Here is a 17,659-nt window from a genome sequence, read left to right on the forward strand (position 1 = left end):
CAACCTTAATCGGGTGAGATAACAGATAAGAGATGAAAGAAAAAGAAAGGCGAGTCGGCTTTGGAAGCAAAAGAGCCGACGCGGCTTTTGTCGGAAACGGAGCCAATTAAGGACACGGTGATGTCACGTGTGTAGACGCGCTAAACCCCGCGAATGCAACACCCCGTTGAACGTCGAGAGCGCAATAAATCTCCGACTTCGCACTCCAGCACCACAAGGTCAAGTTGATTTTTTTTTTTTTTCTTTTGCTTAACAACATATTCTACTCTTCCTTCAATCACAGATCCTTTTTTCATACCTGAACCTTGCAAGTTGGGATCATTTCTAAAAATAGTTGAAAGCAACAATTATTGGAACGATGAATTCATACCGACTATTTCCTCTATTTAATCAATGAATCAGATCGAGAAAATCCACGTATTTGAAAACCTAATCAGAAATGTTATATTTTGAGTCAACACCTAAATAATAATTAATTTCCATCGCTGGAATATATCGACCAGGTTGTTTCCGACTGAGAGGCTGCAATCCTGAGGATTTGAACAATTCAAATTCAATTAGCCCTCAAATATATGAGCAGAGTGATTATTGGTTAATTTGATAATCGATGGGTTGCTGATTAATCATTGCAGCTCGTGTTGGCTGTTCATTGAGGTTAATGGAACAAATATGTTTTTCCTAAATTGCATCCCAGAATTATGGCAGCAGTTACGGTAAAAATTATTACAGTTAAAAAGGATTATTTACAGACTTTTCTTCTGTTCAAACTAGCCCATTTTTTCACGTATTTTTGTTTTATTATTATGATTATTTTTATTATTGCTTTCTTTGGGAGGTCCCTTGTTGTTTTTACCATGTTTGTTGTTTGTAAGGTAATTTTTGTTTCATTTTGCACACACACATTTAATTCAGAGGGTACAAAACAGATTCTTATTTTGAAAGTATTGTAGCTTTTCATTTTGAAGGTAATTGGAGGCTGTTCTTGTTTACATTCCGTGTCTTATAATGATTTTGTTTGGTGTTTTATTTGGTGTGGTCATGATAGATTTAATTAATAAACAAATTATTTTGAAAGCAAAATAGTCATCACAGTTCGAAAATACATTTATAAACGTATCTATTGATTCATCTTTTGTATTTTTCATAAATGAGCAACTCTTTATAAAAATACCAAATAAAACGAGTATTTGACAAAAATATCACATCAATGAAGCAAATATGTACAAACACATCTGCGGGGCGAATTGACATGATTTGATTTCTGCACCCAGATCATTGATGGGAATTTGCGAAGAAAAGGCTTGCTTGCCCGGATGCTAAACCATACGGATCCTTCTCTCGCTTTCCAGCACTTTTTTTTTTTTTTTTGAAGATTTGACGGCTGATTCGGAAGCTTTGAGGGAGGATTGCACGTGTCAACACAGCATCGGCGACAGCGTCATCCATTACCACGTGCAAGTGATCTGATTGCAAATTGGAGCAGACGCGCCACGCCGCCTTTGCCGCATGAAAGATCCCACTTTCGCTCATTGGGATGAACGCGTGAGGCCCGGCTGGTCAAACGCGCAGGGAAATACCCTGAAAAAATGAGATTTCCAGCTTTCCTATAGGCTTGCCCCCCCCCCAGAAAGGGAACTTTTCACTTCTTTTAATACCGTTAATCCAGTCACATCACCCAAGCAGGTGAAGTCAGCCAGATACTTTCCCACGGTCTACGAGCAAATCCAGCAAACCCCGAGCGCCCTTCCTGAAGGCCGGCCATCTGTCCGTTCTGCTAGGAGTGTGTTTGGGGGGGGGGCATGGCAGTTCCACGTTCCAGCACATTTATTCAAGTCAACGCACGCTGCTTGTGGCCAAACACAAAGACCGGCAGAACCTTGGAAGAATTCTGCAGCTCGCTCAAAGGCAGAAAGTTCCACAAGCTATACGAGCAAAATGAAACCGCTAGCGTTTTAAAGCTGAATTCGTTCATTCGTTTTGACAACGCTAATGTTTTTGTTTCTACGTTCAATAATTGGGTTCTCTCAAGGAGTTCGTTTAACATCCTGGAATTTGTTTCGATGTGTGCCGTTTGAGCTAGCTAGCATTGGATATCCTTGCACAAGAGTTGTGCGAAACTTTTTGTTATCGATCCATCACAAGTAAACACTGGTGCCAATACATCTGGGTTCAGAAAACACTATCATTTGTCCTATTAACTCATTCAATTCCAAAGATGTATTTTTACGTTTTTCAAGAAAACATCTATCCAATCCCAGGTACTTATTTGGATTTTCCCCTCTTTTTGGGCTCCTACTTAACATCTTTGGGATTGAACACTAAAATAAATAAATGGACCCCTAAAAAAAAAAAAAAACCACCTAAAAGTGTCTTGAGGGTTGAGTGACTTAAAAGTGCAGATACGGTGGCCAATAAAGGGATCAAAACAATCGATAACTGATCCAATCACAGTATAGGAGCATCTAAATAACTTATTCACTGAATGTTTTTCAAAATACTTGTAGAAACTACAGAATATCAACAAAAGTAATTCATATGTGTGAATTAAGGCGATTTGTTCTGGTTGAGCAATATTTGCCATTTTCAAAACTGACAGTGATACACAGATAAAAAGAACATCAGAAGGCATTCAGGAAGTGAAAGTTGTCAGTGGAGGAAAAACCTCTCGAGAAATAATTCATGCAAGAACGTCACTAAATTGTCATTGAATAACTTTGCTGCGCCGCATATGGCAACATGTAAAACAAGCAGCCGTACGGTGGCAAATTAAAGACATAAAGTGTCCCCCCAAATCAAATCAATCCGATCGGAGACAATGTGGGGAAAGTTGCACGCTGGTTCCGAGGATGTCGCCGCATCTCTACAAAGGAGTTCCCCGCATGACCTTTGCTCCCCGCGATGATAAATCGTCACTGATCTTTCCATTTCAGATATAGGCACGTTCATTACACTTCTATTGTATCCATTTTTCTCGAGTGCTTGTGAACCCTACATATATATATATATGTATATTATATATACATATGTATGTAGATTAGGGTTGTGAGCATCGGTGCTTTTTTTTCCCCTTTTCCTTAACGTGTGACACGGCCTCGGCGGGAGCATGAGAACGGCGCTTTGTCATTTGTAGGCCGGCCATAGCCGTCCCGTAACCATGGAAGCAGATGCCGGCCCTCCCGGCCCTCCCGGCCCTCCCGGCCCTCCCGGCCCTCCTTACCTCCTGTCGATCGCCGGCTGCGCGCCGCCCGGCCGCTGAAAAGGGGGCCGTGCGCGTCTTTCTCCCGGCCGTGCCCGAACTTGCCCCCGCTCCTCAAAAGGAGCCATTGAACAGGTCAGCGGTCTAGACTTGTTTGCACGGTCCAGGGAGCAGCCTTCGCGTAACCCTTGCTCTCCTCTCTCTCTTTCGCTCCCCCGCCCGGCGACGGCGGGCGAGCCGAGGCGGGCGGGCGGGGTGGGGGGGGACATCGGAGACGTGAAAGGAACCGGCGGCGTTTTGCCATTGTGCCTTTTCATCCATCGATCGAATGAATATCGAAGCCGGTGCGCGGCGAGGGGATGGCTTAGCCGGCGCCTCGCCCTCCCTCCCGGCGGGCCCCCGCTCGGGATGTTTGCCCAAAATCCTCATTCCTTTTTCATATCCCCTTCTTTTCCTCGTCGCTATTGTCTCCGTCCTTCGCGTTATCAATTTGGACAGATTTGGGAGCGGGACGCACGGTCTGCGTTCGGTTCTGCATTATCGCAGCCGCTTGCCATTTCCAGACTTGAATGGCCACAGTATGTTTGGCGGACCGGCTTTAGAATGTTTTACATTCTAGACAATCATACGTACGTAGGCGATGCATTGAAGAAGAAGAAAAAAAAATGAGTACAAAAAGACATTTTGTAATAAGATGAAAATGATACTTTTCAAAGATTGTTTTTTTGGTCTATTTATTGTGGACTTCTGAACATAAGGAAATCTGTTAAAAAATATATTTAGGTTAATATATAGGTTTTTAAAAAATGTAGTTTTTTTTTTTTTTTTCAAATTGACTGCTTTTTTTTATTTATGTATCTAATAACCAGAAACTGCAAGGAAACTTCAAATGTTTTTTGGGGGGAGTCATATTGTGGTTATTGTTGGTTATTGCATATTGCAATAATATTGCAATATTGCATATTGTTGACGACTGAACATAATCAGAAAATCTGTTGAAAAAAATAAAAGGGAAACAACAACTTTTGTTGCTATTAAGCTGACATGTTTTTTTCATGTGATTATTTGTGTCCTTAACAACCAGAAAATCCAAGGGATTTACTTTCAAAGGTTGAAATAAACGTTTTATTCTATTTGAGTTATTTTTTAATTATGAGTTTGGAATGTTTTTTGTTATTATGGACTACTGACAAATCAGGAAATGTGTAGAGGAAAAAAATACAGAGAAGCAATACATTTTTGGGCTATTAAGGTTTGTAAAAAAAAACAAAATAAGTTTAAATGTGTGCCTTTGCTTCTGGGCAATGTTAAATATAAATGATGAATTTATCCTGGCGCAATTTGTGTTGCAAATATCAAAAACAAGTGGGAGGTTTTGTAAAAGGTGGGACGATCAATATCAACATATCAATACTGTTCAATCAAGCATAAAGTGACGATTTGATCGATTTGATGTATGAAGCAAAACCCATTTAGTAGTTATGTTGACATTAGGTTTATGGACTAAAAGTGACTGATTTGATTCAACCTCTTTTTTTGGGCGCCTTAAATCACTGTCTGCATTATGACTAGACTTTTTATATTCTTATTTTCGCTTTACTCAAATTTTGGCGCTTTCACAAAATCCATTATTCAGGCTACCTTTTTTTTTTTTAATTAATTTACCATATTTTCAAAAATGTTTCACCCCAAAATACAGTACCTCAATCATTGCCAATGAGAGGTATCAAAAGAGATTCATTTCATTCCTTAGAAATTGATAAAAGTCTGCACATTTGAAAGCATTTAAACATTTGAAGAATTCACATTTACTAAAAATGTCAGATTTGCCCCCCCCAAAAAATGTGTGATCCATCACAATGTCTTCATTTATTCATTGAATCACATGATTGAAATACGCTCCAAAGATTCCTGCTATTCAAGGCTATTATTTGACACGCAAATTACCATTCAGATACCCACAAAATAAAAACCAGTTTTTGAAGGGTTACCCATTAATCTTAATCTCTCTAATGATCAAAAAGTTCCAATTTCCACATGTACGCCTCATTTCGAGTCATTCCAGACTATTCCGTATTTTTCGTTCAGGCTTCCAGCCTCCACACACAGTTTCTTGACGAATTGTATTCCCTCATTTGTATTCTAAAGTCCACAAACAACAACGATTCAAGTATGGCCTATTCCCATCATTTCCCATCCCATCATTCATTTGGATTCTAATCAGGAAACAAAGAGTATTATTATAATGCGGTTTGGGAGGAAAACTGTCCCCGAAGGTGGGTCTGCGGACTGAGCCGCATGTGACGGACGGGTCGCATGGCGGGGGCCAATTAAGGGGGCGCGATGGGGGAACAATGCGGGCAGAAAAAGAGCAAACTCAAAGGCGGAGGAAGCAAAGCAAGGCAAGCAGTCAAGTAAGAAGGCCAAGCCATTGTGTTGGCCTGAAAAGCCGCGACGGCCACGACGGGGCACCCCGAATAAGCAACGTTCACCCCCACCCCCCAATCCAAAAGCATGAACGTACGACAGCTACATTTGTGCTTTGGAGAAAAATATTGTCATATCAAGCCACACTATAAGTGAATATGCTATAGTGTGAGAATTTATCAACCTGCGTTTCTAGTTAAGGCTCAACCTCGAATATATTAAAACATATACACTTACACGCATGCATACACACACATTTTCTAAACACACTGGAATTCACAATGCCAAGTCACTTCGAGATCAACAATTTTTCAGGGCGAAGTAAAAGAAGGAAACAAGCTAGGGTAGCGTACGGCTGTCACGTGACGGCTACCAGTCAAACATTGCGCTTGGGAAGGTGAATGGCGCCATAACCATTAGTCAAAGCGCTCTTTAATTAGGTGGAGAGCAACAAATCCTCCCTATTCAGCGGCCGTGTCAGAGCGCTGTTTTTTTGGAGTGTGTGTGTGTGTGTGTGTGTGTGTGTGTGTGTGTGTGTGTGTGTGTGCGTGGAAATGAGATCCGTCATAACACTAGAGGAGTGTCCCCTCCCTCCGCAAAAGACACACTAATTCAACGGCGCGAGTTAACAAGCCCGCCGTCTTCGAGTCATTGTCTTGTCAATAGGTGCTAATGGGCGGACAAAGCAGCGCTCGGACCGTCGGCTTTTTATGGACTCGCGCTGGACGCGGCCCGACACTTGACTCGTTTATTGGCGAAGCCAAAAATAAATCCATGTAAATTTGCGACTACGAGCCGCAAAAATGAGCAAAAAATACAACATTTTTCGTCACGGATAAGCCGCGCGGACTTGAGCGCGCAGGTTGTGACGTCGGATATTTACGCAAAAGGTTATTCTTTTGCATTTCTACTTGAAACCAATTTCAAGTACCCGCTTGCATCAAAATCCCGTCTTCAGCAGACTGACCGCGACTGCGTGTTCCGCACCAACGTCATTTCAAAATAATACCGACAGAATACTGAAGAGTAAAAGCGCAGTTCAAAATCAAAACTTCCAAAGCGAAGAAGAAATGTGACACACATTTGAATAGCATATTTTAAAACATATTTTCAGTTCTATTTCTTAGTTGTTACACAAACTGACACCTTGAACAAATACGCACAATTTGTGGATTCCTCCCTGGAGGCGAGCAAAAAAAACTGCAGATAAGGCGCACTGGGCTGTAAGCCGCAGGGTTCAAATCATGAGAAAAAAAAATAGTATTTATATGTCTGTTTTTTTTTTTTGCCTACCTTATTATTTGCTCAATTATGAAATATATCTGCTTGGGGGAGTGAACAGAATAACAATTTCATTGTGTGGTATTACTATGCGTATGACAATAAAACTAAAAAGTTTACACATTTAATTTCAAGTTATTTACTTTTAAATATATCATAGAAAGAGTTCATTGTGTCACACAATGCATTTTTTTTGTGAAAACATAAAATATTTACAACTGTCCCCTATTATTTTATCCTGGGTAATTTTTTAAATTAATCGGCCGATAAATCTGTTTTTTTTTTTCTTTCACCTACAAATATCCATAGCGGGCTGAAAAAAAAAAAAACATACCAAATCACAAATCCATCAATACATCGGTATCAAAACACACAAAAAAAACACTATGGTAATAAATCATTCCAACTGCAGTATAAACAAAACGAAAAATATTTTTAAACGCTAACCTCAAATGAGGGTTTCTTTGAGACTTTTACACACAGTATTTCTTTTATTTCATGGAAAGGCCAACTAAAGAATGTGCCCGAGTCTTGTGAGCGCACGGTCATTAGAAAGAAAAAGCAAATTCCGCAGTCAGCGAGTGAGTTTTGAATCCGCCGGCCGCTGGACTGGAATATCGCTGGCGGGCGGACAAAAGCCCGGCGCGTCCAGCCGAGCGAATCTTGTTTGATGGATCCCCGCTGTGAGATCCCAACACAGGCCGGCGCTCTGGGAGGCCTTTTGTGTCACACACACTCAAAGAAGGAAACACGCTCCAATTTGATTAGAAATGCCACTCGGCTATACAATCACAATTTCCACACGACATAAAAGCAAATTATCGTCATCCAACTGTAGACTGCGCACGTACTGTCGGAGTGCAAAAAAAGACAAAATCGGATCAATCGTGATTCCTTTTATGTTTGATATTAATTTATGAAATACTGAGAAGTATTTTTGAATTAATTGATATGTTGTTCCGGTGTAATTCTGTAAAATTTTGGTCCATGAGGTAAGTAATAAATAGAAATATCTGAGCTATTTAATATTTGTATCCATTTTAATGATTTGGATTTTTTTGCGCGCGTTTTTATTACGTCGCGCTGAAAATAACTCAAGCTAAATTGGTAAGGACATTTTTTCACGTCAAGCAGAAGGAATGTGCTTGCGAGTCAAATGATGAGCATCTTCAATTTCTTCCCTTGTGAGGTTGGAGGCTTTTAAGGCAGCTGAGGCTCGGTCCAAACACTGGCTGCATTCATGACCGGATCAACACCATGTGAGATCCTGTCCCTTCTTTGCCCCACATTTCCATATGAATACGGGATGTGCGAGGGAAAAAAAAAAAAGAAAAACCGCGAGCTAGACGGTTGTTCATGGCAGCTGCCGCGGGGTGAGAAAACACACATTGGGCAAAAAAAGCCAGCGCTGACAGCAAAACAATGTCAAAGTGACTGGCTCACACAATGTCTTTTGTTTTTGTTTTTTTACGTGGACAGTCAAGGTCAATGCCGCCGTCAGCCGAGCAGCTTATGAAACCGTACAAATTGCGTCGCCGTATTTCATATAAATGATTCGTTTTGTTGTCGCTTGCCATCCATTGTGAATATCTTCCATTCATTCATCTTAGTTGTCATTGTGATGTGCAAGCAAGGGCAACAAACAAAACCAAAAAAAACAGGATAAAAAGCAAATTACAGACAAGAAAAATGATCCTTCCTTGAAATTAAAAACAGTTGACCTTATAAAATCAAAGCTGGGGAGATTTTAAAGTCAGGAGATGCTTAGGAATTTTAAAACAATTCCTGCCTTTATGACAGCGTAGCACTTTTTGTCTTGGCTCTAGTGCTAACGCACGCAGCGCTAAGCTAGCTTCTACGCAGCTAGCAAACACACAACGACAAACAGTGAGTTGCGATTAAATCCAACAAAAATCATGGCTGCAAATGAGTTGGTGGCAATGCACTGAGTAGTAGAAGCTAAGGTGGGGGCGGGGGTGCATTCATTTATTTTCTTGTAAACAAATACGTTTGAAACTACCGAATATTCACACTTTTGTCTAGCTTGTTGTAAAATAGACTTGAATGAAGAATTTGCATAAAGTTTTATGGGTGCTAAGTTTCATTTACAGGGTGCTTATGATCCCCCCCTCAAAAAAAGGGCTAGAAACGTCCATGAATCAGAACCACAAATGAGTAGTGACAATTTTGTCAATAAAGAGAATAATGACAATTATACAAATGAAATTAAACTGTGGCCAAAATCTCACACATCCACCTGCAATCACATAGAAATGTCAGAATGGTGGAATTTTGAATTTTTACATGTTTTAATCATGTGCTGGAAATTTCAGCTCCCTCGTGTTTTTCCCCATTGGTTCTTTAATATCACTAAAAAAACAAAGGAATTTCCATAACATGTCACAAAGATCAATTAAGTTCTTCAATTAAGTACACGTGACTTTAAAAAAAAAAAAAAACCATTGTGCAAGTTAAATGGAGCTAAAACGTGTTCAATACGAGAAGCATTCAACCACTAGTAACCCAAACACATCCGGCAAGAATAAATGACGTTCTAACCATTAATTGCGCCTGACAAGAATAAATGAGCTGCTAACACCATTAACAGCACCATGCAATGCAAACGCCAGAAACTGCAGAGGAATGTTTTGATTTTATTTCTTTTATTTTTGGGTAGTGAAAATCTGCGTAGAACGGACACCTATTGAAATGGATTTAGAGGGAAAAAAAATGCTATTTTATTGATTATAGTTTTTAAAACTATAATCAACATTGGCCTCCAAAAATTCTTATCAGTCAAGTCCTTGGAAAAAAAAAATCTGTTCCTGTTTGAGGGGTTTTGAGACAGCTTAAACTCATCCAAGACACTCAAATAAATGAACTCTGACTCTGAGTAAAATCAAGGCGGGTTTGTCCAGCCTGGTAGGCGCGAGCGGGCCGGTGCTTTCCGCGCTCACGGCCCCCCGCTCCCAACGCCGACAATGTCCCAAGCTTCTATTGTTGCGCTCGGCTTTTGTTGCCCCTTTCTCTTTGAATGCCGACTTCAAACCGAGTGCGACGGGGCAAAAAAAAAAAGGGGGCGGGCCCAAACGGACGGCTGGCTAATTTCAGCGGCCGAGCAGCAAGCTTGCTGCAGTCACATTAAGAGGAGGAGGCCAATGCGTTGACAACAGCTGGCAGACACGCCACAATCCCATTTCTTATTCCTTGTCCTCCCCGCCCCGCTGCAGCGATGCCTGAAAAAAAAAATAACGAGTCGCAGTGGAAAAACGGTGACTGCAGAAACCGGCGATGTAGCAAGCATTAACTGCCTACTTCCTTTGTGTTCGTATTCTAGAATATTACATTTTATATGTAAAAGTAGATCATCATTTGGACTAATGACATAATTACACAACTTGAGTCAAGGGCGCCATCCACATTGCAAGAAATGAATGCTCCATGATGACCACCCACTGCTATGTGTTTTCACAAAACCAGGCTTATGTCTCGGAAAATATCCCTTTAACATGATATTTAATACATGGACAAAGTTACAGCAATTTGAAGATGAAAATGTGAAATTTTAGCACATTCATGGTCTAAATGTTCAGAGCAAGCAGTACCTCGGGAAAAAGATACTGAGCCGAAACTTTCAGGAAATATTAAATGGCCGCTGCATGGGGAGAAAATTCCAAGAGCAGGAAAAGGCATCATCTGAATTTACATTTCGAATAAACAAGCACAAAGTGAAAATATTTCCCGTACGTCCCTGATGTATGACGACGTTGAGGAGGGATCAAAACATTATCGATGCTTATTTTACCTCTGAAATCTTCACTATACTAAAAAGAAAAGTCCTCTTTTGACTTAGCGTTCAGTTCAACATGTCTGTTTCGTTCCTCTTCTCCAGCTTCTGAATCGTTTGATTTTTTGCTTCTTTATTTTCTGGCTCATTGTTACCTGATTGCGTATCGTTTGTGAAAACCTTTCCTGGGCACTGCAGATGAGCACTGTAAGCCCCAGTGAAAACTGTCTGGTGACGTCGCTGCTTGTAAAGGAAGCCAGTCAATGCTACAAAATGAATCATCTCCTCACAGTGTGAGGAGCATTCCATGTAAACAAAGCAACGTTCTTTTTAACTCCATTGACATTTTTTTTCCCGCAAGATCAAAACAAACATGGCGTAGGAAGTTGTCAGAAAAGTTTGTAACTGGTCAAGTTTTGCTGAATAAAAGATGGATGATAAGGAATATATTGATGTAAAAAGATGCGTTCAATGGCTGCACGTTGTTTTGAAAGTATGCAGCCTCGTCCAAAATAATGCATCATGGTTGCAGGCAAACGAGACCACTGCTATTATTTAACTTACGACAATATATTATTACAGTTTTCAAAACTTTTACCTCTTTCTTTAAACTTTTATCCTCTCCATGGTGGGAAGGGTCAAACATCGAACTACATGACACAACTTGCAAATTAAATGAGTGAATTAAAAGTAGAAATAGACCTGTAAAAGCCAGCCACTAGGACGTGACAAATTACATTTGGATTATTCACCCATGTTCGGATGACATCATGATCTGCATCAAATAAAATTTGAGACCTTAAGGATGTTGTTTCTGTCCAGCATTTGCATTATATATATATGTATATATATATATATATATATATATATATATATATATATATATATATCAAATTTATATCTGGTTGCAGAGGGCGGTGGTCCCTCAAAATTCATTGGTCCCGTTTAATTTATCCGGGGTGCATAATCCTTTCAGTTTCAACAGCAAATTTAACAGTCCCTGAGGTCTCGGCACCAGACTGGTCAATACAAAACCAGACACCTAATTACTGAGCACACCGCGCTCTCCTCCGAGCCCTCCTCCTCCTCCCCCTCCTCCTCCTCCTCTTTTCGCTTGCTCGCTCGTCTTCCCCTCGCAGCTGTGGGGTCCATATACACAAGAGCAGCAGTCGGGCAGTATTGGGTTTCCACTTTCCAGGTCTCGCTGAAAAGCCCGTCCCATAATGGCCCTTCAGCCACATAAACAGGCATTGGGTTTCGCACAAGAAATAAGGGATAAATGCAATATACAGTGTAGACGTTCACTTGAGCCCCCCGAAAAAAAAACAAAAACAAAACAAGATTCTTGCCTTTGTTCTCTGCCAAAAACATGCAAATTTTCTCCTGAGAACGGCAGTACGTTAGCCATTTGACATGTCTTGTATTTGGGGCCCGGGCGTCATTAAGGAGGTACAATTACTAAGTCATTGATGCCTTGTCCTCGGCTAATAAATTACAACTCCAAATTGCTGTTTAGCTAGCAAAATACAGCTGACTTTCATCACAGTCACAGCCAAACGTTTTTTGGCCAGCCAGTTTAAGATCATCACGAGTGATTTCAATAAGTGTGAAACTGGGTTAGTTATTTTTGCGTTGTTCGAATATAGACATATTTATGTTGATTAGAAAAGGCTCTTGAATCCATCCAGAAAAATATCCAAAAAAGATGAAAAGTGATCACCAAGCTGATCAAAGATCTATATCTGGATCTATATCTATATCACGCGTGTTCCTCTGAGTGCTGCGTACAGAAAAGATAGACATACATAAAAATATGATAAAGATGTAAGGCCGCTTTAATTTTGACTTTATCTCATTAACATGGTAAAATGTGCTTCTTAAAAAAACACAACAAAAAAGACTGCAACATCAAGTGATGAGGCGAATTATGATTTCATTTTCCAGTTCTAAGACTTCCTGACATCAAACAGTTTTTTTAATGACTTTTTTTAACTAGCGTATCAAAATGTATTTTTTTCCTCATCACTTTTAACCGTGGACGTTGCTTCTTTTATTTTTAAATAATTACGTTTCACACTGTGGATAATTGCTTGCATGATGTATTTTTACCATGTTTAAATAGTAACTGTTTGATTGCAAGGAACAGCAATAATATCCCTGGGTCATTTTGACCCGGGGCGTATGTACTCAGCCAAACCTGTTCGAAAGGTATAAAATCCAAATCAACATATGGTTTTAGCGAGTGACTTATGTTCATTTCTCATGAACGGCAATATTATCTCTGGGTCAATATGACCCGGGTGCGTTTTTAATATTCGTCCTAAAGTGGGGAAAACTGTTTTCCAATTGTAAACCCCCTCACAAAGTACCAAAAGCAAAACCTAATTTATACCCAGGTATTGTGTTTTTCTCTGGAATAGTAATAACAACCTGGGTCAAAGTGACCCCCCCCCCCCTCCCCCGGGATGTATGTTTATCATACATGAGCCAAGTAGAAGTGTGATGGCGAAAAAACGCCATTCATCATTTACTTTAACGTTTACGCGGGTGGGTCGGACCCGCGTAACTGGAGGGCTATTAATATGGTCAAACAAACAATTGCGCCCGTCAGAGGCAAAAGTTTGGACACCCCCATTGTAAAGGCTTAAGATCACTGGGCTGAGACAAAGGGACGCGTTAGCCCCTCGCTGACCCGAGAGGAAGGTCCTTTGTTCCGGCGCCAACGTTTGTGTCGGCGCGAGGCGTCCGGCCCTCCTCTCCCCGCGGTCGGAACGTGGCGACCCGCCGCTGCCCACGCGGAGGAAAGGCAAACACGTACGCGCCCCGACTTATGCCCCGCGCCCCCTTTACTGACGGATGAGCTGCTGTCCGTGTCAACAAATTGCCATTGATCTCCTGAGCCAGCGCAGGAAACTGCTGAGGAACATTTGAAAAACAAAAGCGGCTCACAACTTGGAAATGGGACGACAATGGTGAAGTGTGCTTGGAGTTTTGGATTCTAGTGGATTTTTTTTTTTTTGTCCTTTGGAGTTGAACAAATTATTTTTATTTGCATTTATATATGTATTTTTACGTGTCATTTATTTTTAAAAATATTTTTGGTTAATTTATTTAATTTAATTGATTTATTTTATTTTATTTTTATTCATTTTGTATTTTCTAAGTATTGTTTTTATATTTTATTTAGTCACGCTTTATTCGTTTTTATTTATTTTTTTATTTTCAAATATTTCTGAAGATATATATTTTATTTTAATGCATTATTATTTTGTTCATTATTTGTTTTGTCCAGTGGAGTTGATTATATATTTTTGTGTGTGTTTATATTTGCATTTTGCATTTTTAATGTATGTTTATTTTATTTATTTACTTTATTATTGATTAGTATTCTTTGTATGTGTTTTTGTTGCTTTTATTTACTTTGTATTTATTACTAATCCATTACATTTATTATTCTGTTATATAGTTATAGTTTAATATTGGCTCAGTAAATTCCATATGAATTTTGATTTTCTGCAAAAAAATTATCCCTAGATTTATGACAGTAAAGGTCATAAACAAAACAGTTTTGTTTTGTTTTGTTTTGAATGAGAAAAAGGGCATTCTTTGACTACTTCCTGTTTGTTGAAGCTGCTTTTAAACCTGAATGGCACCTGAGTCATGGACACGCTAACTGCAACTCATAAATCACAGCTACTTAGCGAGCTTTTCCTTTCACTGCTAGCGAACAACAACTGGGCTAATTTATAACCACAGAAGCTATAATTGGCTGTGGGGGGGTCAAGTAGGTTATCTGACGGCAGCGCCGACACGTCTTCACCTTGCGGACGGAGATCTCAAGTTGACAACACTCCACAGCTATTTTTTTTTTTTTTTACTTGAAGCGACCTCATTAGCGCAGCTCGAAAGCGTCATTCCACTGCGACCCACTTGCTCAAAATAGACGGCTACATTCTGCTGCAGACTTCATTTGTGTATATTTTTAAAACAGTAAAGGCTGTGGCTGGAGTCCAGAAGCCCCCCCCCCCCCCCCCCCCCCCCTGGCCCTTTTTTGAAACGTGAACAACACATTGCTCCGGTTACACCGACAATATGGCACAGCACAAGTGATGAAGAGCAAGAAAAAAAAGTTGGGATCAACTTGAATTTTGCTGAATACTAGCCGTTGAAATGACAGATAAAAAGACACTCTGATGACAGTTTGAATCTTTTGACTACTGGGAAATGAAATTCAAGACCTTAAGGAGGTTGTTTTGCATAGAAATCCCCAAACCAAAACTCCTATTTTGGTCAATGATCTCCGCTGCATAAACTTGCTTCTGTGAAAACGCATCACAAATCTTCTCAAAGTAGAGCACACAGCCCAGGCCTCACTTACTGAAAGGCTCTCGCACAGTCTTAAAGAAATCAAAATCAAACAGATGAATGTCACTGTTTTACGCAAAACCTAATCGCAGTTTTGCGCCCCCCCCCCCCCAAAAAAAAAAAAATCTAAAAGTATAATGTCACATATATGAGGCATAAATGCGTTAAACATGGCACCCAAGTAACACAAACACATGACAAAAATGCATGTCGTTTGAACTTCATTCCATGTGCCAAACAACAAACAACACAAATATATATACAGTGTATATATATATATATATATATATATATATATATTTATAATTGCTCAGTTTTGAATGGCCGGTCCCCAGAATGAGCTCACCAACAAATTTTGTGATAAATATTCAAAGATGCAAGGTTACGCGATGTATTTATGTGTGATGAATAATTACCATAGAGTTATAGGTATACAAGAGCGATAAATGTTTTTTACCTGAAAGTAAAAAGTTCCAATGGGGAACTATTGGCCATATGGACGATTATCGTTTTGTGACGTTTGAAGGGCCGTAATTGGCTGATGATTGGGTTGGCCTCGAGTTTTATTATGTTAATTTCCTAACTATAAAAAACATCTACTATACCTGCAAAAATAGCAGCCTAAAATAATAATGCAGTTCATGTTTTATAAATAAGAATGCAATTGCGGTTAGAACAATCATTTTGTCACATGAGCCCTTGGAATAACCCCTTCTGATTCATTTTACTGTTTTAACGTCAACAATTCTGGTAACCTGCTGACAACCAACAAGCAGCTTGTTAATAAATGCAAACATAAACCAAAATCCATCAATTGATTTCTTATGAATGAAGAAAACATTTCAAAAGCCGATATTTAACATCCATCCAGCGGACAACCATTTAGTTATAGTTCTTATCCTCTCATATCAATTTGCATTCGCTATCTGACTTCAGCTGCCCCGTAATAAACAAAGCCGAGCGATATCCCGACGTCAAGTAAAAAGTTTCAATGCCGCCCCCCCGAGTCGGCCTCAAGTCCACCTTCTCTCTCGCTCTGACCCGAAACACAATCCCAAAGCTTTTTCCTCCCGCTTTGATTCAAGATCAACTCGGAAGAATAGGGGAAAAAAGCGGAAAGTTTCCAAAGTGCTAAGCGAGAAGCAAAAAAAAATGGAAGCACTTACCAGAGAGATCCCAATATCCCAAAGCTTCCCCTTTTGTGCGATCCCCTTTCCATTTTTCTTTCCATAAAGCGCCCCCACCCCTCAGAGAGGCGGGGGGTGGAGACATGGGTTCCGCCGCCGAGCGAGATGGAGGCGGCTGTTGCAGCTGTGCACCCCCATCACTATCTGCTCAAACGCAATCCTCCTGTCCAGAGAGAGAGAGGGAGGAAAACTAAGTGATCCCGTGGCGCGCGGACGGAGAAAGCCGGACGGACGGACGGACGGACGGACGACGGGAAGGAAAAGACGGAAGCTAGTTAGCAGGTTCAAGTTTTGCCCGTTGACTTTTTGTGCCGGAGCCGAGTAGGCGGGGACAAGCCAAGGAAACGCTGGATAATACCTTCCAGCTTCTTTCAACCCCCACCGCTCCCTCTCACCCCAAATCCCTCCTTTTTCCCTATTACCCCCCCGCCCCCCCCCAGCTGGAATGCAAGAGTTTCCAGAGGCCCGGTTAGACAAGCCTCAAAGTCAATGCACCTTGACCTCCGGGTCACACAGACAGTGAAGGTGGGAGGGGAAGGGAGTCTCATCAAATGTGGACGGAAAGGCCGGCCAAGCCTCAACCGAAGCCGCGAGGAACGGGACCAGATCTCGCCTGATTACAACGCCGCCAGATCCCTTTTCTTTTGCTTCTTTTTTCCTGGGCAATGGAATGGAGTACGCAGGAAAAGGCGCGGCTTGGTACCGGTCCGCGTGACGGAAAAACGCGCAAATGTGGTGAGAAGGTCGGAAAATTTCAAAATAAAGCTTGCCGTGACAAATGCTAGACGGGCACTTTGGTATGCTTTTATTTTGAAGTTGGTCCCGGCGGCGTGTCAAGGCCGGACTGACTCAACTTTTCTAAACTAACAACTTCAAAACTAAGCATACCATCACAAATACGTGGACAACTGGTGCATTGGTATGCTTTTATTTTGAAGTTCCATGTCATGACAACGGTTGACCTGACTGACTCATTTATCTGTAGTTCTAAGCTAACTAATGACTTAAAAATACACGTTATTATCCAAAGGAATGTTTGGACACAAACTCCTCGTATGCTTTTATTTTGAAGTTGTTCAAGGAAGCGACTGAGTTGACTCTTTTCCTCCGCAAACTCTTGCTCGGGAAGGGAGTCATGACTCAACAACACAACGTTGTTTTGATTCCTATAGCGTGCCATAACGACCGACTCGCCCATTACACAAAACTCTCGCCACCGATGTGAATCCCGACTTTCAATCAAAACAAACGACTTCAAAATAAAAGTTACTATACCGAGAAACGTTTGGACACGAACGCCTTTGTATGCTTTTATTTTGAAGTTGTTCCCCATGACATCGGCCGACCCATCTTTCTACGGTCCTCACATTTTGAAAACCGCAACATTTATATCAGGCATGATCACAAATGACAAAT

The 17,659-nt window shown here is 40.6% G+C and overlaps 1 protein-coding gene across 2 annotated transcripts in view; it reads right to left on the bottom strand.

Moving 5' to 3' along the window:
- Positions 1-16,564, bottom strand: part of LOC148408325 (uncharacterized) — a 38,163-nt gene extending 21,599 nt beyond the window's left edge. The window contains exon 1 of one of the 2 annotated variants that reach the window (XR_015868659.1): positions 16,223-16,564. Coding sequence is in view for 1 of the 2 variants with exons in the window: in XM_088441703.1 (XP_088297829.1) it covers positions 3,218-3,465 (248 nt within the window). In the remaining variant the exon portion in view is untranslated. Of the gene's footprint in view, positions 1-3,217; positions 3,500-16,222 lie in introns of those variants that run through there. The other variant, XM_088441703.1, reaches the window with a different exon arrangement.
- Positions 16,565-17,659: the final 1,095 nt, after the last annotated feature.

The sequence above is a fragment of the Hippichthys cyanospilos genome, chromosome 18, assembly GCF_059441005.1.
Source record: "Hippichthys cyanospilos isolate Australia breed blue-spotted pipefish chromosome 18, RoL_Hcya_1.0, whole genome shotgun sequence".
Classification (NCBI taxonomy): Eukaryota; Metazoa; Chordata; class Actinopteri; order Syngnathiformes; family Syngnathidae; genus Hippichthys; species Hippichthys cyanospilos.